This window comes from Mus caroli, unplaced genomic scaffold (genome assembly GCF_978045245.1).
Source record: "Mus caroli unplaced genomic scaffold, Mus_caroli_1 scaffold_15, whole genome shotgun sequence".
Lineage (NCBI taxonomy): Eukaryota > Metazoa > Chordata > Mammalia > Rodentia > Muridae > Mus > Mus caroli.
The window spans coordinates 55471416-55494361 of record NW_028227270.1 but is presented as its reverse complement, the minus strand read 5'-3'; the positions used below and the strand labels follow the sequence as shown (position 1 = coordinate 55494361).

Genomic DNA, 22946 nt, shown 5'->3' with positions numbered 1-22946 from the left:
AGTCTCACAGTGATGTGCCTATGTATGTGATCACATCTATGTGCATATTTTATCCACAGTAGGTTTACATCTCAGTCGAGGATCTCTGGGATACCACACAAGACATTTTGTAGAAAGCAGCTCCCAGGTCAGTCTTCTCTTCTTTGGGAGATACATAGTCAGAATTCATATTGTATTCAGTCTTGACTCACTCAGGTGCCTTCTCAACTAGTTACAGAAACCTCTTGACATAGGGAGTGTATGTGCTGTACAATATGGCACACTCAGCAAGAATATACAGCAGTGCTCAGGAATCATATTGCTCTCTCTCTCTCTCTCTCTCTCTCTCTCTCTCTCTCTCTCTCTCTCTCTCTCTCTCATCTTCCAAATATTGAAGTACAGAAGAAAATAAAAATAAATTTGGTTACATTACAAGGTAACAATGTTAATGGATAACAAACATTTTAAAACAAGTTTTGGTGAAAGTTCATGTACTAAGCAATGAATAGAACCCCCAAGGAGTTCTAGGACTATCATGACTGCATCATAGGAAGATAAAGGAAACCTTGGCTGTGGAATGCAACCATAGGTAAGCCTCCTACTGCATGAAAGAATATGCTAACACTCACTGTCACATAATGGTGAAGTAGTATTACAGAAGCCTGAGAAAAATAAAGTTTAACCCAATGATCTATATTACCCAAGCTGTCCTCAGAATATAGGTGTAATAAATGAAAACTTCCCAAGCAGTCACAAAGTTAGAAAATAATAAATGAACAATAAAGCAGTCAACTAAATAATAGTGTCAAATAAAGATAATTCACTCACTATAAGCTTAGATAGGCAGAGCATCTCTAGTGTAGAATCTAAAATAGCGCATTCACCAAAGTTTCCCAAACAATATATGTGTGTGCATGTTTATGTGTATGGCAGGTGTACTAATGAATAAGGGTATATATAAACACATGTGTGGATGCATATGGAGGTCAGAGGATAGCTATGGATTCATTCCTTAAGTGCCATCTATTTTGGAGACAGGGTCTCTCTCAATGGCTTGGAATTTTCCAAGTAGTCTAGGCTAGCTGGTCACCAAGCCTCAGTGATCTCTCTTGCTTCTACCTCTCTAGTATAGAGAGTATAAGCTCTGTGTACTGCCATATATGATTTTTTTTTTACGGGTTCTGGGGAAAGATCTGAGGTCTTCATGTTTTCAAGGAGTTCATGTTTTACCAACTGAGTTCTTTCCCTAGAACCTAAAGTCCTAAATGTTGTGATCCCAGATTTGAAAACAGGTCCCCCAGATTTTATTTTGAGGGTATTCAATAGTGAAGTGGGGTACTGATCTCCAGGGCTGACAAAGCTTTCACACCTCAGCTTAGTATGCTTTAGATCTGAGATGCTCCCCAACATCCTGAACGTTAAAGGCTTGGTTACCAGCCTTTGGTGCTACTGCAACCTTTAGGAGGTGTGGCCAGTGAAAGAAAGCTATGTCAATGGGGATGCACCCTTGAAGAGGATTGTGGGCCCCTTCCTCTCTGTTTGCTTCTTGGCCACCAGATTGGATCAGTATCTTTATTGTACTACATGTTACTCCCCACAGGAGCAAAATCAATGGGGCTGTCAGATGAAACTTCCAAAAACATGTGCTGAGAGAAACATTTTCTCTTTTAAAGTTATTTATATGAATCATTTGCTCATAGCAATAGAAAGACAACAAACAATGCTTTCCTACCCTGGCCCTAAGATTGCCTCTACTTCTGTGACCAAAATAAAGATACTTGTCTACCGAATAACAAGAATGTGTTATTGTAAAAAATAGAACTGTATACTTACTGTCTCCCTGGCATAGCAAAGGCCCCAGTGTATAAGCAGCTTCGGAGTATGGTCGGCCTGTGTCTGTCACCACCATTTCAGTGACGGGCAGGTGCTCCTTATGAGACAAGACTATTGTGTCACTGGTCCTAAGAAACAATAATCCAACTCTGAAAATTATTTGAATTAACATGAAGATACAATTACCTATGATGTTATTATATTATATTAAGAATATTATCTCTTGAGATAATGAAGCAATTACTGCTCTTTCAAGATTAGTCTCAGAATAATATTTAAATGAGTGTTAATTACAGTTACAAAAATTAATATTTTAGATTTACACGTGTTAAAAGATTTTATCATTGATTTTTTTAAATGTCTTTTTGTGGCGTTTGTGTGTTCATCTTATAATTTTTTTAATTTGTAAAACTAAGCTGACAGATTAGAAAACAAAATAAATGCAATCCCTCTGTAAGTGATACACAGATTAGTGGCATGCTGGGTCCACTCAGTGGACAGACAGCACTCACCTCCTGTTGACCCGGTGCTGTGCCAGGTATCAAACACACATAGTGTGGTACAATATGTAATGAGTGTTTTGGTTATATTTATGGTTGTGTGCAACATGTGTGCCTGGTGCCTGTGGAAGTCAGAAGACAGTGTTGGATCCCTGGAACTGGAGTTACAATGATTGTGAACTACCATTTCAGTGCTTAGATTTAATTTTAGGACCTCTGTAAGAGTAACACTTGTTCTTAACCACTGAGCCATCTTTCCAGCACCAAATCAAAATTCTTAACTCTCATATGCAAAACTAAAACACTTGTGGAATCTTATAGTTTAAAATTTAAAAAGATAGATGAATTAAATATTCTGGAGTGTGTAAAAATATTTAATGGTGATGAAAGGTTATTTTTTTATTAAAAATAAGACCTCAAAACTTCTTCAATAGAAGTATTTCCCCATTCACCCTATTTTTTTTACTTATTCCCTATTATTTTCTGAAGTATATATTACTTGTGAAGCATGCTTAATTTGAAAATCCAAGTGATACGTATTCTAAAATGTGAAAATTATTGAATTCTGGTATGATACATAAAGTGGAAAATTTCACACCTGATGTCTTGTGATAGTTAATACATAGGTGCATTCTAAAGCTGAGGGGGTTTGCAGCCCCGTGGGGTGGGGGAGCAACAGTGTCAACCAGCTAGACACCCCCCCCCCGGAGCTCCCAGGAACTGAACCACCAACCAAAGAGTACACATGGAGGGACTCATGGCTCCAGCTGCATATGTGGCAGAGGATGGCCTTGTTGGACATCAGTGGGAGGAATGGCCCTTGGTCCTGTAGGGGTTCAATGCCCCAGTGTAGGGGAATGCCAGGGTGGGAAGGCAGGAGTGGGTAGGTGGGTGGGGGAGCATCCTCATAGAGGCAGGAGGAAGGGGGGATGGGATAGGGTGTTTCCTCAGGGGAGACTTGGAAAGAGGATAACATTTGAAATGTAAATAAAGAAAATATCCAATAAAAGAAAAAAAAAACCACTGCCTAAAATTACCTTCAGGTCATGTGTATAAGGTGTATAGAAATAAAATTCATGCTTAGACTTGGGTCATATCTCTAAGATATATCACTAAGTGTGTGTAAGTAATTCAAATCCAAGAACACCCGAGACCCTCTGAAACTCCCCACACTCTTCTTACAACTTCCTTTGCAAACATATTTCCCAAAGGTTGGGGCAAAATTTCAGAATGATTGTATTCCATCTTCTTTTCGGAATAAGATGTGACTTTTCCCATTTCTGTCCTAAATTTTCCTTTCATTCCAGTCCCAGGCCTATTGCCATATAACTGTAGCTATTGACACAGAAGTGTTAGCTATTAGTCCAGGGAGATGAGCATACTAACTAGCCAGGGATGTAGCAGACCTGGGCTCTCCTTGGTTGCCCAGACCCCTCCCTTAATAGAAAAGAATGCCACTCCATAAATGCTTATGTTCTCTGTATGATGTGCTTTTCAGGTTGACTGCTCCAAATAAATGTTTGGTCTACAACAAAATATCCATTGAGAAATGATACAATGATCTGTCTGATCATATTTCATTCAAATATATTTTAACTTGTTTGAACAAAGGTTATTTTTTTTTATTTCAGCTCACATGATAATTATGCACAAAATGCTGCTACATCTATTTACTTATTTGTCTATTTATTTATTTTTGGTGCAGGGAAATCATGTAGAAATCACCATTCATTCTGGTCAGCATCACAATTGCAGTGGTATTGAGAATCAATGCAGTTCCCTTCGAATCCACAGGTACACTTTTGAGGATCAGGAAGAGAACCTCCCCAGTAAGTGTATGTTTCATTGCTTCTTCCAACCCACCAGCTCAGGGAGGTTCCATCTGAAAAAACAAGGATGAGAAAGATGACATCTATGCTACTCCATTCACCACCATTCCAATACAGTTCCTTTATTTCCAGGCTTAACAAGTGTGGTTGCTGTGTGTGTTCAGGTGTGTAAAAGAGATATAGGTAGAGAGAGAGAGAGAGAGCAAAAGATAGATGGATGGATGGATAGATTGATAGATAGATAGATAGATAGATAGATAGATAGACAGATAGATAGATAGATAGATGATAGAAGATATGGAAATCTTAATTTTATCACAACAGGAAAAGGTTTTTCTAAAGAATACTCATTGAATTCCCTCTCCCAATGTTTCAATATACAATGTCATTTATTCTCACTTATTTTTCTATTATTATAAAATGAGTTCTTATTTTCTTTGTGCATGAGATTGTACATTCTCTAGAAGGGAATGTAAATTCAAGCCATTGAAAGAGCCATCAAAACAAAAGCCAGACTAATTTACAAAATGAAATGATCCTGTTTGAAAAAATGAGATGTTCACCAAGACAGATTAATGTTTGTACAGAGGCTCAGATCAATCTTACCAAGTTTTTTTTTTTCTTGAGGACACTCATATATATTAAGCATTTGGGAAGATATGATTTTTCTGTGAGGAATTAATATATGCTTTTACATGTATGAGTTTTTCTTGCATGTGTAGTCTGGCTATCTACTTGGAGGGTCAAGAAATGTAATGGATGAGTCTTCTTTATGGCTTAGGTAATATTATTCTCAGAAACCAAGTGACCTAGTTCTGTCAGTGGTAGAGGTGCTCAGGCTATCTCTCAGCACTGGATATGACTAAACGACAGATTCAGACACTGTATTTGTTCTTTAGAACCATGTACTAAGACAGAAAATGCTACTTGGGATTTTAAAAAAAGGGTGCATTCTGTAGTGCAGGTAGCGTGATTATAGAACTAGGCAGCAAGAACAATACTCAGCAGCAAGGATGAACATGGAAGACAAATGGCAGTCATCACAAGACATGAGATCACAAGGAGCAAAGGAACTGGGCTAACTCAAGATAAACATCAACACATACTGTGCTTTGTTTGGTGCCATTTTTCAAATGTATATGTTGTCTTTACGGGGCCTTGAGTTAGGATCCGGAATTTTTTCAGCTTCTACATTATCCTCTATTACAACTGAACTACAACTCATTCATCAATAGGATATCTAGTAATCACTATTACTTTCACCCAATCACCCCCTCAAAAGAAAGACATGGAAAGTTAAAAGTGGTTCTGTTTAGTTTATAAAGAAATAGATATCTAGAACATCAAACACTTATCACTAGGAAGTCATAACTATTCAGAAAGTAATGTTCTTCTCTGAATACTATTTTTTTCTTAAAACAATGTCCACCACTGCACTTGTATGGATGTAGAGTAAAATCTTATTATATCCTAAATGTACAAGAATAAATTTGCATTTAAAAAGGGAGACCATTTTGAGAGGTAGTTAATGTCTTTCAGTTTGTTCGAATGCTAAAGCAGCGGTTCTCAATCAGCAGGTCAAAATCCCTATGGAGGTTGAATGAGACCAAAAAAACCCAAACAAACCAACCAGATATGCACGTTGTGATTCATAACAGTAGCAACATTATAGTTATAAATTATCAATGATAATAACTTTATGATTGGGGGAGGGGTCACCACAACATGAGGAAGTATATATTAAAGGGTTGTAGCATTAGTAAGGTTGAGAATCACTGCTTTAAAGTATTACAGAGAACTTAGGAACACCAGCAAAACCTTCAGCATCCATGGGAAAGTCCTCTGTAGGTCCCACCCCTTACCGAGCAGCTAGCTATTGGCAGTGGGTAGCTGCTGAGGGAGGGAGAATCATTCTTTTTGAAGATGTGACTACTGTAGGTTTTCCATGCTCTGGTTTATGGCATCACACCCTTACACATATGGACAACACTAACTGAACTTAGTTATATATTTAAAAAACAAGAGACATGAAGTCAGGACAGGAGTGTTTGGGGTAGAAAATGGGAAGGATTGGAAAGTGGGGAATAGATATGATATTTCACTTTATACATGTATACATACATGTATGACATACATACATGTATGACATTTTCAAAAATGAAGAAAGCTTCTCAAAGAGAAGAAACTAACATAGGTTCACACTGATATCTGAATAAATGAATATTAGCAGGAAATAAATAAAGTCAAAACAAAATACTGATATCTAAATAAATGAATATTAGCAGGAAATAAGTAACGCCAAAACAAAATATTCTTTCTATTCTTTATTGATACAGAGGTAACAGTTAATTCAAAATAATACATGTCTTAGTTAGGGTTTCTATTCCTGCACAAACATCATGACCAAGAAGCAGTTGGGGAGGAAAGGGTTTATTCAGCTTACATTTCCACATTGCTGTTCATCACTGAAAGAAGTCAGGACTGGAACTCAAGCAGGTCAGGGAGCAGGAGCTGATGCAGAGGCCATGGAGGGATGTCCTTTACTGGCTCGCTTCCCCTGGCTTGCTCAGCCTGCTATCTTATAGAACCAAGACTACCAGCCCAGAGATGGTCCCACCCACAAGGGGCCTTTCCCCCTTGATCACTAATTGAGAAAATGCCTTACAGTGGGATCTCATGGAGGCATTTCCTCAACTGAAGCTCCTTTCTCTGTGATAACTCCTGCTGTGTCAAGTTGACACAAAACTAGCCAGTACAATACATCATTGAACGATTGGGTAGAAATAAATATTATGGGTAAATTAAATTAAATGATTGCAATGTTATTTCTGGTCTGCTCCTCCACCCAGGCCAGATTGATGGCCTGAATCTCTTTCTCACCTCACTGTCTCCCAGGAGGTCTGCTGCAACCAGGCACACAGGTGAGACTCTCTCCAAATACCCATTCCATCTGGGACACACAGAGTCAACTTGACAGGGACCTACTCCCTCTACCCAAGCTCCATCTTCCTTCTGGTCTGCTCCTCCACATGGGACAAATCAGTGGACCCAATACCTTCCCACATCCCACATCCCACAGCCTGCCTGTTCTCATGAGGTCTGCAGTAAACAGAGACACAGACTGCCTCTCTTCCAGGAGGTCTGAAGTATCCAGGGACACAGTCCTTCTGGTCTGCACGTCCATCTGCAACTGCAGCAGATCCTGCCACCAAAGCCTACCTGTCTCCCAAGAGGTTCATCCTAACCAGGAACACAGGAAGTTTGCCCTAACCAGGGGCACAAGATGCCTCCCTAATCAGAGACAGCACTGCTTGCTTCCCAGGAGGCCAGCTCTAACCCAGGTCACAGAGTTCTACCTGCCTCCAAGGAGGCCAGTTTCAGTCAGAGACACCCAGGCCAGTTAACACCAGAGATAACCAGAGGCAAGTGCAAGAACAAAAATGGTAGAAGCCAATACAAGTCAGCACCACCAGAACCCAGTTCTTCCACTACAGCAAGCCCTGGATACCCTAACACACCTGGAAAGCAAGATTCTGACCTAAAACCCCATCTCATGAAGATGATAGAAGCCCTTAAGGAGGATATAAATAACTACCTTAAAGAAGTACAAGAAAGCTTCTGGTTTCCACCTGTGCCCCAAAGCTGACCCTGTGCCACAGCTCTCCATACCCAAATTCCACCTAGATAGAGCTGGTCTCTCAGGAGTACTGACACACAGGCTTACAGGAGGGACAAGCCACAGTCAGACACAGTAAGACCAGCTAACACTACAGATAACCAGATAGTGAGAGGCAAGTACAAGAACATAAGCAACAGAAACCAAGGCTACTTGGCCTCATCAGATGAGAATGAAGATTTTTCAACTTAAAGGGCAAATAAATATCTTCAACAAAATTAGAGGAGAAAACTTCCCTAACCTAAAGAAAGAGATGCCCATGAACATACAAGAAACCTACAGAACTCCAAATAGACTGGACCAGAAAAGAAATTCCTCCCGACACATAATAATCAGAACAGCAAATGCACTAAATAAAGATAGAATGTTAAAAGCAACAAGGGAAAAAGATCAAGTAATATAAAGGCAGACCTATTAGAATTACACCAGACTTCTCGCCAGGGACTATGAAAGCCAGAAAGATCCTGGGCAGATGTCATACAGACCTTAAGAGAACACAAATGCCAGCCCAGGTTCTATGCCCAGTAAAACTCTCAATTACCATAGATGGAGAAACCAAGATATTCTGTGACAAAATCAAATTTAAGCAATATCTTTGTACTAATAAAGCCCTACAGAGGATATTGGAAAAAAACCTCCAACACCAAGAGGGTAACTACACCCAACAAAACACAAGAGATTAAACATCTCACAACAAACCCAAAGGAAGAGAACCATACACACATAAGGCCACCACAACAAAAATAACAATATCTCTCAACATCTGTGGACTCAATTCCCCAATAAAAAGATATAGGCTAATAACTGGCTATGTAAATAGGATCAAGCATTTTGCTGTGTACAAGCCACAGTTACTCTAATACCTAAGTCACACCCAACCAAGAGAGAGAATTTCATACCAATTCACTTATGCATATCAATACAAAAATACTCAATAAACTTCTCAAAAACTGAATCCAAGAACACATCAAAAACATCATTCACTACCACCTGGGCTTCATCCCAAGAATGCAGGGATGGTTCAGTATATGAAATTCCATCAACATAATACACTATATATATAAACAAACTCAATGAAAAGAGTCACATAATCATCTCATTAGATGCTGAAAAAGCCTTGACAAAGTACAACAAACCTTCATGCTTGAAGCCTTGGAGAGATCAGGAATTCATGGCACATGCTTAAATATAAAAGCAATATATAGAAAACTATCCGGGCGTGATGGCATACGCCTTTAATCCCAGCACTCAGGAGGCAGAGGCAGGCAAATTTCTGAGTTTGAGGCCAGCCTGGTCTACAAAGTGAGCTCCAGGACAGCCAGAGCTATACAGAGAAACCCTGTCTCGAAAAACCAAAATGAAAGAAAAAAAAATAAAATAAAATGAAAAGAAAAGAAAAGAAAAGAAAAGAAAAGAAAAGAAAAGAAAAGAAAAGAAAACCAACAGGCAACATCAAATTATATGGAGAGAAACTAGAAGCAATCTCACTAAAATCAGGGAGCAGACAAGGCTGCCTGCTCTCTTCCTATCTATTAAATATAGCACTTGAAATTCTAGCCACAGCAATCAGACAACAAAAGGAGATTAAGGGGATATAAATTGGAAAGGAAGAAGTCAAAATATCACCCCTAAAATTCCACCAGAGAACTCCTAAAGCTGATAAACAACTTCAGCAAAGTGTCAGGATATGAAATTAACTCAAACAAATCAGTAGCCTTCCTTAATACAAATGATAAATAGGCTGAGAAAAAAATTATGAAAACAACACCCTTCACAATAGCCACCCAACCATTGGACTAATGTTGGAGACTCCTACAGAGGAATTAAGGGAAGGATTGAAGAAACTGAAGGGGAGGGTGACCCCATAGGAAGACCAGCAATTAACCCAGACCCTTCAGAGCGCCCAGATTCTGAGCTACAACCAGGTAGTATACATGGGTTGGACTGAGGCCCCTGGCATATATATAGTAAACGACTGCCTGGTCTGGCCTCAGTGAGAGAGAATGTGCTTAATCCTAGAGAGACTTGAGGTCCCAAGGAAGGAAGATGCCCAGTGGGGAGCAACCTCTTAGGTAGAAGGGTAAATGGGATGAGGAACTGTGGGAGGGGGGACTGGGAGGGTGGCAATGGTTGGAACATAAATAAAAAAAAATAATTTTAAAATGATTGTAAAGTCATGGGGTATAACAGAGAATCAGCATTATCAATGAGGTAGATTAGGACTATTTGAAATTAGAAATAAATTAGTTATGAAATGTAATTCATGTCCAAAGGCAATCAATTCAAAATTAAAACAAAAAGAAAGTGTGTTAGAAGAGAAAAAGAATGGAATCAGATACCCAGTTAAAACAAGATAAAGAGAGGAAGGATTTCAGAACAGAAGTTGTGGATGGAGAAATGGCTCAGCCATTAATGTTTAAGTTCACAATCAAACAGAAAGGAAAAGAAAATTAACAGAATAGGCTGTAGTGGTACAGGCTTGGGATCCTAACACCTGAGAGGTAGTCTCAGTTGTATCAGGCATTCAAGGTCAGCTTTGGCTATCTCAGGTTCTTTCTCAAAAAGAAACAAACAAAAGCAAACCAGGGACAAATGTTGAGGTTTGATTATGGTTTGACTCCCAAAGATTCCTGTTAGGGATGCTGGATCTTCAGCACCCAGTGTGACAGTGTGAAAACTAGTGTGTCCTTGAAGACGTGAGGTCTAGAGGGGGGGCCTTGGGTTGCTTCTTTTGGAACTGGTTAAGATGGGTCTCATGGGACCTCATGTTAAGTCTCGTGCAAACAAGTTGTTCTAAGAGAAAGGCTGACCCTTGAACCTTTTGCTCTGGCTTCTTGTTTGGTCACGTGATCTCTTGTTCCTTGCAAGAGACCCTCAGACACTCCCATCATATCACAGTTGGTCTGTCTTGGTGTTATATAGCAAGAGAGACCTCATCAGATTTGAGTGAATGCTGGTGGCATACCCTTGAGCTTCCAGAACTATGAGCATTTTTCCTAATGCTATTCAGCCTTATAGTATACCACCTTGGTATAGAGATAAAAATAGACTAATACAACAACAAATAAAGGTTATAGTACCTAAATATTAATCAAAGCACCAAACACTTTAAGCATGAGTGTCTAATATGTCAATTAAAAAACAGAGTGTCAGAGTAGACAAAAACAAACAAACAACAACAACTCACAAAACAAATACAAAAAGATGAAACTATGTGCTCTCAACCAAAAATCCTTTTAATGTAAACAGTGTTAGAAGCAAAGAGATCTATAGTACCCTAACACAATTAAAATAAAGCTGGAGGTCATGGAGATGATTCAATGAGTAAAGTGCCAACCACACAAGCATCAGGACCTAATTTCAGATCCCTAGAATGCATGTAAAGGCTGGGTATGGTCTGTAATCCCAGCAATGAAGGGTAGATAGATTCACTGGCTTGCCTGCCTAGCCAATTGATGAACTATTATGCCCAGTGTGAGACTCTGTCTCAAAAAATTAGTGGAGAATAATCAAGAAAGACACTCAAGTGTTAATTTCTGATCTGGACATGTAGATGTACACATGTTAATGAATTCCCCCATAAGCTAGAGTATCTATATCAATTTCAAAGACAATTTTGGCAGAAGGAAAATCATCAGGAATAAAGAGAAATGACATACAATGAAAAAGTGGGGCCACAGGATCTTAAGACTTCTGGTGAGTGGAACACAGCTTCTGCTCCAGTCCAGTTGCGCGAGGGACCTGAGACTGCATTGGTTAGGGAAGCAGAAAACCGACCTGTGTAGGGCCACAAGCCTCTTCCGGTCTGACCAGCACTGGGGTAGCTAGGGCGCAGGGTCGGCTGACACCTGCCAGCTACCCACAACACCCGCCACAGGATCTTGAACTTCTGGTGAGTGGAACACAGCTTCTGCTCCAGTCCAGTTGCGCGCTGGACCTGAGACTGCTTTGGTTGGGGAGGCAGAAAACCGGCCTGAGTAGGGCCACAAGCCTCTTCCGGTCTGACCAGCACCTGGGTAACTAGGGCGCAGGATCAGCTGATACCCGCCAGCTAACCACGACACCCGCCACAGGATCTTAAAACTTCTGGTGAGTAGAACACAGCGTCTGCTCGAATCTTTAAACAGAAACAACGATAACAACTAACCCCAGAGATTACCAGATGGTGAAAGGTAAACGGAATAATCTTACTAACAGAAACCAAGACCACTCACCATCATCAGAACCCAGCACTCCCACTTCGCCCAGTCCAGGGCACCCCAACACACCGGAGAAGCTAGACGCGGATCTAAAAGCATATCTCATGATGATGGTAGAGGACATCAAGAAGGACTTTAATAACACACTTAAAGAAATACAGGAAAACACTACTAAACAGGTAGAAGACATTAAAGAGGAAGCACAAAAATCCCTTAAAGAATTGCAGGAAAACCAGACCAAACAGGTGATGGAATTAAATAAAACCATCCAAGACCTAAAAAGGGAAGTAGAGACAATGAAGAAAACCCAAATTGAGGCAACACTGTAGATAGAAACCCTAGGAAAGAAGTCTGGAACCATAGATGCGAGCATCAGCAACAGAATACAAGAGATGGAAGAGAGAATCTCAGGTGCAGAAGACTCCATAGAGAACATCAGCACGACAATCAAAGAAAATACAAAATCCAAAAAGATCCTAACTCAAAACATCCAGGAAATCCAGGACAAAAAGAGAAGACCAAACCTACGGATAATAGGAGTAGATGAGAATGAAGATTTTCAACTCAAAGGACCAGCAATTATCTTCAACAAAATTATAGAAGAAAACATCCCAAACCTAAAGAAAGAGATGCCCATGAACATACAAGAAGCTTACAGAACTCCAAATAGACTGGACAAGAAAAGAAATTCCTTCCGACACATAATAATCAGAACAACAAATGCACTAAATAAAGATAGAATACTAAAAGCAGTAAGGGAAAAAGGTCAAGTAACATATAAAGGCAAGCCTATCAGAATTACACCGGATTTTTCACCAGAGACTATGAAAGCCAGAAGGGTCTGGACAGATGTTATACAGAAACTAAGAGAACACAATTTCCAGCCCAGGCTACTATACCCAGCCAAACTCTCAATTACCATAGATGGAGAAACCAAAGTATTCCACGACAAAACCAAATTCACACATTATCTTTCCACGAATCCAGCCCTTCAAAGGATAATAACAGAAAAAAAAAAAAAACAATACAAGGACGGAAACCACGTCCTAGAAAAAGCAAGAAGGTAATCCCTCAACAAACCTAAAAGAAGACAGCCACAAAAACAGAACACCAACTCTAACAACAAAAATAAAAGGATGCAACAATTACTTCTCCCTAATATCTCTTAATATCAATGGACTCAACTCCCCAATAAAAAGACATAGACTAACAGACTGGCTACAGAAACAGGACCCAACATTTTGCTGCTTACAGGAAACTCATCTCAGAGAAAAAGACAGACACTACCTCAGAATGAAAGGCTGGAAAACAATTTTCCAAGCAAATGGTAGGAAGAAACAAGCTGGAGTAGCCATTATAATATCTGATAAGATTGACTTCCAACCCAAAGTCATCAAAAAAGACAAGGAAGGGCACTTCATTCTCATCAAAGGTAAAATCCTCCAAGAGGAACTATCAATTCTGAATATCTATGCTCCAAATACAAGGGCAGCCACATTCATTAAAGATACTTTAGTAAAGCTCAAATCACACATTGCACCTCACACAATAATAGTGGGAGACTTCAACACACCACTTTCACCAATGGACAGATCATGGAAGCAGAAACTAAACAGGGACACAGTGAAACTAACAGAGGTTATGAAACAAATGGATCTGACAGATATCTACAGAACATTTTATCCTAAAACAAAAGGATATACCTTCTTCTCAGCACCTCATGGTACCTTCTCCAAAATTGACCACATAATTGGTCACAAAACAAGCCTCAACATATACAAAAATATTGAAATTGTCCCATGCATCCTATCAGATCACCATGGACTAAGACTGATCTTCAATAACAAAATAAATAATAGAAAGCCAACACACACGTGGAAACTAAACAACACTCTTCTCAATGATACCTTGGTCAAGGAAGGAATAAAGAAAGAAATTAAGGACTTTCTGGAGTTTAATGAAAATGAAGCCACAACATACCCAAACTTATGGGACACATTGAAAGCATTTCTAAGAGGAAAACTCATAGCTCTGAGTGTCTCCAAAAAGAAACTAGAGAGAGCACACATTAGCAGCTTGACAACACACCTAAAAGCTCTAGAACGAAAGGAAGCAAATTCACCCAAGAGGAGTAGATGGCAAGAAATAATCAAACTCAGGGGTGAAATCAATCAAGTGGAAACAAGAAGAATAATTCAAAGAATCAACCAATCGAGGAGCTGGTTCTTTGAGAAAATCAACAAGATAGATAAACCCTTAGCCAGACTCACTAGAGGGCATAGGGAAAGTATTCTAATTAACAAAATAGGAAATGAAAAGGGAGACATAACAACAGACCCTGAAGAAATCCAAAACACCATCAGATCCTTCTACAAAAGGCTATACTCAACAAAACTGGAGAACCTGGATGAAATGGACAAGTTTCTAGACAGATACCAGGTACTAAAGTTAAATCAAGATCAGGTTAATGATCTAAACAGTCCCATATCCCCTAAAGTAATAGAAGCAGTCATTAATAGTCTCCCAACCAAAAAAATCCCAGGACCAGATGGGTTTAGTGTAGAGTTCTATCAAACCTTCAAAGAAGATCTAATCCCAGTTCTTCACAAACTATTCCACAAAATAGAATCAGAAGGTACTCTACCCAACTCATTCTATGAAGCCACAATTACTCTGATACCTAAAGCACATAAAGACCCAACAAAGATAGAGAACTTCAGACCAATTTCCCTTATGAATATTGATACAAAAATCCTCAATAAAGTTCTCGTTAACCGAATTCAAGAACACATCAAAACAATCATCCATCCTGACCAAGTAGGTTTCATCCCAGGGATGCAAGGATGGTTCAATATACGAAAATCCATCAATGTAATCCAGTATATAAACAAACTCAAAGACAAAAACCACATGATCATCTCCTTAGATGCTGAAAAAGCATTTGACAAAATCCAACACCCATTCATGATAAAAGTCTTGGAAAGATCAGGAATTCAAGGCCCATACCTAACCATGATAAAAGCAATCTACAGCAAACCAGTAGCCAACATCAAAGTAAATGGTGAGAAGCTGGAAGCAATCCCACTAAAATCAGGGACTAGACAAGGCTGCCCACTCTCTCCCTACCTATTCAACATTGTACTTGAAGTCCTAGCCAGAGCAATTAGACAACAAAAGGAGATCAAGGGGATACAAATCGGAAAAGAAGAAGTCAAAATATCACTTTTTGCAGATGATATGATAGTATACATAAGTGACCCTAAAAATTCCACCAGAGAACTCCTAAGCCTGATAAATAGCTTCAATGAAGTAGCTGGATATAAAATCAACTCAAGCAAGCCAATGGCCTTTCTGTACACAAAGGATAAACAGGCAGAGAAGGAAATTAGGGAAACAACACCCTTCTCAATAGTCACAAACAATATAAAATACCTTGGCGTGACTCTAACTAAGGAAGTGAAAGATTTGTATGACAAGAACTTCAAGTCTCTGAAGAAAGAAATTAAAGAAGATCTCAGAAGATGGAAAGACCTCCCATGCTCATGGATTGGCAGGATCAACATTGTAAAAATGGCTATCTTACCAAAAGCAATCTACAGATTCAATGCAATCCCCATCAAAATTCCAACTCAATTCTTCAACGAATTAGAAAGGGCAATCTGCAAATTCATCTGGAACAACAAAAAACCTAGAATAGCAAAAACTCTTCTCAATGATAAAAGAACCTCTGGTGGAATCACCATGCCTGACTTAAAGCTGTACTACAGAGCAATTGTGATAAAAACTGCATGGTACTGGCCAATGGAACAGAATTGAAGACCCTGAGATCAACCCACATACCTATGGTCACTTGATCTTTGACAAGGGAGCAAAAACCATCCAGTGGAAAAAAGACAGCATTTTCAACAAATGGTGCTGGCACAACTGGCGGTTATCATGTAGAAGAATGCGAATTGATCCATTCCTATCTCCTTGTACTAAGGTCAAATCTAAGTGGATTAAGGAACTCCACATAAAACCAGAGACACTGAAACTTATAGAGGAGAAAGTAGGGAAAAGCCTCGAAGATATGGGTACAGGGGGAAAATTCCTGAATAGAACAGCAAAGGCTTGTGCTGTAAGATCGAGAATCGATAAATGGGACCTCATAAAGTTGCAAAGCTTCTGCAAGGTAAAAGACACCGTCAATAAGACAAAAAGACCACCAACAGATTGGGAAAGGATCTTTACCTATCCTAAATCAGATAGGGGACTAATATCCAATATATATAAAGATCTCAAGAAGGTGGACTCCAGAAAATCAAATAACCCCATTAAAAAATGGGGCTCAGAACTGAACAAAGAATTCTCACCCGAGGAATACTGAATGGCAGAGAAGCACCTGAAAAAATGTTCAACATCTTTAATCATCAGGGAAATGCAACTCAAAACAACCCTGAGATTCCACCTCACACCAGTCAGAATGGCTAAGATCAAAAATTCAGGTGACAGCAGATGCTGGCGAGGATGTGGAGAAAGAGGAACACTCCTTCATTGTTGGTGGGACTGCAAGCTGGTACAACCACTCTGGAAATCAGTTTGGCGGTTCCTCAGGAAATTGGACATAATACTACCAGCGGATTCAGCAATACCTCTCCTGGGCATATATCCAGAAGATGTTCCAACCAGTAAGAAGGACACATGCTCCACTATGTTCATAGCAGCCTTATTTATAATTGCCAGAAGCTGGAAAGAACCCAGATGCCCCTCAACAGAGGAATGGATACAGAAAATGTGGTACATTTACACAATGGAGTACTACTCAGCTATTAAAAAGAATGAATTTATGAAATTCCTAGGCAAATGGATGGATCTGGAGGGCATCATCCTGAGTGAGGTAACATATTCACAAAGGAACTCACACAATATGTACTCACTGATAAGTGGATATTAGCCCAAAAACTTAGGATACCCAAGATATATGATACAATTTATTAAACGCATGAAACTCAAGAAGAACGAAGACCAAAGGGTGGACACTGTGCCCCTTCTTGGAATTGGGAACAAAACACCCATGGAAAGAGTTACAGAGATAAAGTTTGGAGCTGTGAAGAAAGGATGGACCGTCTAAAGACTGCCATATCCAGGGATCCATCCCATAATCAGCTTCCAAACACTGACACTATTGCATACACTAGCAAGATTTTGCTGAAAGGACCCAGATATAGCTGTCTCTTGTGAGACAATGCCGGGGCCTAGCAAACACAGAAGTGGATGCTCACAGTCATCTATTGGATGGATCACAGGGCCCCCAATGGAGGAGCTAGAGAAAGTACCCAAGGAGCTAAAGGGAACTGCAACCCCATAGGTGGAACATTATTATGAACTAACCAGTACCCCAGAGCTCTTGACTCTAGCTGCATTTGTATCAAAGATGACCTAGTCGGCCATTACTGGAAAGAGAGGCCGATTGGACTTGCCAACTTTATATGCCCCAGTACAGGGGGATGCCAGGGCCAAAAAGTGGGAGTGTGTGGGTAGGGGACTGGGGGGGGGGGAGTGTATTGGGGACTTTTTGGATAGCATTGGAAATGTAATTGAGGAAAATACCTAATAAAATAAATAAAAAAAAAGAAAAGAAAAAGGGGCCAGTTCTCCTATGATACATAATAATTTAAATGTGAATTCTTTTTTAACAATAGAGAATCAAAGCATAACAGTCAAAGACTGACAGAATTCCAAGGACATGCAGACAAATACATTCTAATATCTGTCGACTTGAATACCCCATGGTCATAAGCAACAGATCCAGTGGGCAGAAAGCTAATGCTATTTGTCAATACAAAATTTCCCTATATTAAAAATGCATGCCACTAGTTGTACGCATGCCCAATGAACATTCCTTAAGATATCAGGGTTGTTCTTTACTGCATTTTGGTCCATTCAGAGCCTGATGGAATTAGGAAAGGCTTTGAGTAACCTTCCAGTAAATGACCTTGGCCTTTTTCTCCTGGAAATGTATTGCATCCTACAGCCTGCAGAGGTGCACTTTTGCCCTATGTACCCTTTCTGCATCACGCTGGGTCCTTACCTCCTGTATCTGAGGGCCTGGAGGTCCTGCATTGTAGGTCCACCTGTTGCTCACAGTGCTCTGCAACATCTACCACAGCATGCAGCTGTGCTGCATTGGCAGCATATGAGAAGGTTGCAGAATGCTTGTGTCCTTCTGGACCACCTATGACTGTCACCACATCGGGCCCTCCATGCTGAACAACAGTCCATGCTGTGTCTGCTGAGAAGAAACCAGACAGAGAAGAGACATCAATAGGCTGCAGGGATACTCACAAAGCACAGACCAAAGGGATGTCAATATTAACTTGTAAAATGGTGTTTGCATTCATGTGAGTTTCTGGTAACTTTTTGAGTTGGATTTGTATAGCAATGTATAGGCAGAACTCAGCCCTTAGGAAAAAAACACTGGGAGAACTGATGATTAAGCTTTCATGACATCATTTCTAAAGGCATATAATGAAAGGATGGCTTTCTGATTTTTAAAACTGTTTACAACACAAGAACAAGGCCAAACCATGTGAGCATTTTTTACTATTTTAATGGTATCTTCTTTGTGTGTCTATTGCTCTCATTAGATAAATTTAAGGATGACACAGTATTTCTACTTCTTAACATTATACAATTATCAATATTTACTTTTATATAATATTGTCAATTAAGTAGATTTTTAAAATCTACTCTGGAGTCCACCTTCTTGAGTTCTTTATATATATTGGATATTAGTCCCCTATCTGATTTAGGATAGGTAAAGATCCTTTCCCAATCTGTTGGTGGTCTTTTTGTCTTATTGACGGTGTCTTTTGCCTTGCAGAAGCTTTGCGACTTTATGAGGTCCCATTTATCGATTCTCGATCTTACAGCACAAGCCTTTGCTGTTCTATTCAGGAATTTTCCCCCTGTACCCATATCTTCGAGGCTTTTCCCTACTTTCTCCTCTATAAGTTTCAGTGTCTCTGGTTTTATGTGGAGTTCCTTAATCCACTTAGATTTGACCTTAGTACAAGGAGATAGGAATGGATCAATTCGCATTCTTCGAATTCATTCGCCAGTTGTGCCAGCACCATTTGTTGAAAATGCTGTCTTTTTTCCACTGGATGGTTTTTGCTCCCTTGTCAAAGATCAAGTGACCATAGGTGTGTGGGTTCATCTCAGGGTCTTCAATTCTGTTCCATTGGTCTACTTGTCTGTTGTTATACCAGTACCATGCAGTTTTTATCACAATTGCTCTGTAGTACAGCTTTAGGTCAGGCATGGTGATTCCACCAGAGGTTCTTTTATCCTTGAGAAGAGTTTTTGCTATCCTAGGTTTTTTGTTGTTCCAGATGAATTTGCAGATTGCCCTTTCTAATTCCTTGAAGAATTGAGTTGGAATTTTGATGGGGATTGCATTGAATCTGTAGATTGCTTTTGGTAAGATAGCCATTTTTACAATGTTGATCCTGCCAATCCATGAGCATGGGAGATCTTCCCATCTTCTGAGATCGTCTTTAATTTCTTTCTTCAGAGACTTGAAGTTCTTGTCATACACATCTTTCACTTCCTTAGTTAGAGTCACGCCAAGGTATTTTATATTGTTTGTGACTATTGAGAAGGGTGTTGTTTCCCTAATTTCTTTCTCAGCCTGTTTATCCTTTGTGTACAGAAAGGCCATTGACTTGCTTGAGTTAATTTTATATCCAGCTACTTCACTGAAGCTGTTTATCAGGCTTAGGAGTTCTCTGGTGGAATTTTTAGGGTCACTTATATATACTATCATATCATCTGCAAAGAGTGATATTTTGACTTCTTCTTTTCCAATTTGTATCCCCTTGATCTCCTTTTGTTGTCTAATTGCTCTGGCTAGGACTTCAAGTACAATGTTGAATAGGTAGGGCGAGAGTGGACAGCCTTGTCTAGTCCCTGATTTTAGTGGGATTTCTTCAAGCTTCTCACAAAGAACTCAAGAAGGTGGACTCCAGAAAATCAAATAACCCCATTAAAAAATGGGGCTCAGAACTGAACAAAGAATTCTCACCTGAGGAATACTGAATGGCAGAGAAGCACCTGAAAAAATGTTCAACATCCTTAATCATTAGGGAAATGCAACTCAAAACAACCCTGAGATTCCACCTCACACCAGTCAGAATGGCTAAGATCAAAAATTCAGGTGACAGCAGATGTTGGCGAGGATGTGGAGAAAGAGGAACACTCCTTCATTGTTGGTGGGATTGCAAGCTTGTACAACCACTCTGGAAATCAGTTTGGCGGTTTCTCAGGAAATTGGACATAATACTACCAGCGGATTCAGCAATACCTCTACTGGGCATATATCCAGAAAATGTTCCAACCAGTAAGAAGGACACATGCTCCACTATGTTCATAGCAGCCTTATTTATAATAGCCAGAAGCTGGAAAGAACCCAGATGCCCCTCAACAGAGGAATGGATACAGAAAATATGGTACATTTACACAATGGAGTACTGCTCAGCTATTAAAAAGAATGAATTTATGAAATTCCTAGGCAAATGGATAGACCTGGAGGGCATCATCCTGAGTGAGGTAACAAAGGAACTCACACAATATGTACTCACTGATAAGTGGATTTTAGCCCCAAAACTTAGGATACCCAAGATATAAGATACAATTTGTTAAACGCATGAAACTCAAGAACGAAGACCAAAGGGTGGACACTGTGCCCCTTCTTAGAATTGGGAACAAAACACCCATGGAAAGAATTACAGAGATAAAGTTTGAAGCTGTGATGAAATGATGGACCATCTAGAGACTGCCATATCCAGGGATCCATCCCATAATCAGCTTCCAAACACTGACACCATTGCATACACTAGCAAGATTTTGCTGAAAGGACCCAGATATAGCTGTCTCTTGTGGGACAATGCAGGAGCCTAGCAAACACAGAAGTGGATGCTCACAGTCATCTATTGGATGGATCACAGGGCCCCCAATGGAGGAGCTAGAGAAAGTACCCAAGGAGCTAAAGGGATCTGCAACCCTATAGGTGGAACAACATTATGAACTAACCAGTACCCCAGAGTTCTTGACTCTAGCTCCATATGTACCAAAAGATGGCCTAGTCGGCCATCACTGGAAAGAGAGGCCCATTAAACTTGCAAACTTTATATGCCCCAGTACAGGGGAATGCCAGGGCCAAAAAGTGGGAGTGGGTGGGTAGGGGAGTGTGGGGGGGAGTGTATTGGGGACTTTTTGGATTGTATTGGAAATGTAAATGAGGAAAATACCTAATAAGAAAAATCTACTCTGATTCTGATTCTATGTATAGGTGTTATACAAATCTAAAGGCTGTTAACATACCTGTCATATTGCAGTACACAAGAAATGGTGCCAGTGGTCCACTTCCATCTACATCAATGTAGTAAAGACCAGAAGGGCTCCCTCTGTGCCTGTGGGCTTCACAAGACTGTTCATAGATGGCTGTAGGAGAGAATACCACTTATCAGAAACACAGTTAACCCCTTAATATTTTCAATTATTGTCCAGAGGCTTCCATTTCTAAATTATAGATACATGAACTTTATGATTCAACATAGTTTTATTAATATATGTGACATTACACTTGATTAGATAAAAGAAGTATGATCAAATTTTTTATATTAACATTTTTGTCAATAAGGTAGCAGGAAATTATTAAATCACATTAAGTTTGTGTTCAATATTAGGTGTTAGTGAATATTTGGCATATGTTTCTGTTTTTAGTAAAATAGTACATCAGTTATTAAAAGTTAGGATGTCTTAGGAGATAAGAGCATCTGCTACACAAGAGGAGCCCCAGAGTTCAAGTTCCCAGCACCTAGTTAAGAATCCAGGTGTGGGTGAGCATTCCTATAACCCCAGTGTAGTATATGGTGGAAACAGGTGGCTCAATGGGGCTACAGACTAACTCTACGTTCAATGAGAGACCTGTCTCAAGGAAGTATATTAGTGAAATAGAGTAGACACTCAACATCCTCCTCTGGTCTTTGTGGGCTGGGCACCCATTGACGCATAAAATGGAGGTTGCACTGGGAATGTGATACTGCCTTAAGAGGAAATTATTTGGTAACATATGGAGATTGTACTCTCTCTGTGTACGTGTTTTCTTTTGCTTTTAAGTTAAAGATGAATATTTTGAAGCACAGTATGAAAGAATTAGGAGGCAGTCTGGGGAAAATGGTAGCTCCCAATCCTACAAGCGGTTGATTCACAATTCTATTCTAACACATGACAAGCATCCTTCAGAACTAAGTGCCAACATTAAAGAAGGAAAATTTATTCTAACTGTAATAACCTAACATTCAACAAATATTAGTTATAACCTACCCAGGTAATATGGTATTATCCAACAAGTTCACGGGAATATATCTTTAAAATAATTGAGTAATTATTCCCTTAGCTTTAAATGAATATTTTAAAACATGAATACAACTTATAAATGAACAACTCTTCTTCATTAAAAAATAATTACATTGAAAAGAAACTTTATTAGGCATTTTGAAAATGACAAATAACAAATAACATGGTAATTCAAACTCAAAACAGGAGAGAAAATATTTTGATGAAAATATTTTTATATAATATTTTATTTATTCTGTATAATTGAACATTTTCATTTGTGCATACAAATATGTTATCAAGATATGGGATTCCTAACTTTTAGCTTAAATTAAAAAGAGAAAAGAAAAAGAGAGAGACCAGTAAGATAACATTTGACCTACAGAAAAGACCTATTCAACAAAGCTAAGAATGTATATGGCTTCTTGGAGAAGGGATTTGATGAATGTCAATTGTGTTGGTTTCTTTCATTAGAGCCTCAAAGGTCAGGCTTTTGCTGTACCAACAAGCTCATTTTAGTCTTTGAAGACAAATGAACTAAACAAATGAA

The 22946-nt window shown here is 39.3% G+C and overlaps 1 protein-coding gene across 1 annotated transcript in view; it reads right to left on the bottom strand.

Annotated features, from left to right (window-relative positions):
• LOC110307694 (contactin associated protein family member 3C) overlaps window positions 1-22946 on the bottom strand; it is a 178905-nt gene that overhangs the window by 21072 nt on the left and 134887 nt on the right. The window contains exons 12-15 of the mRNA XM_085830734.1: window positions 21380-21499; window positions 18087-18287; window positions 4038-4194; window positions 1813-1940 (exon numbers count right to left, since the gene is read on the bottom strand). Of these exons, the coding sequence (XP_085686860.1) occupies window positions 1813-1940; window positions 4038-4194; window positions 18087-18287; window positions 21380-21499 (606 nt within the window). The remainder of the gene's footprint in view (window positions 1-1812; window positions 1941-4037; window positions 4195-18086; window positions 18288-21379; window positions 21500-22946) is intronic.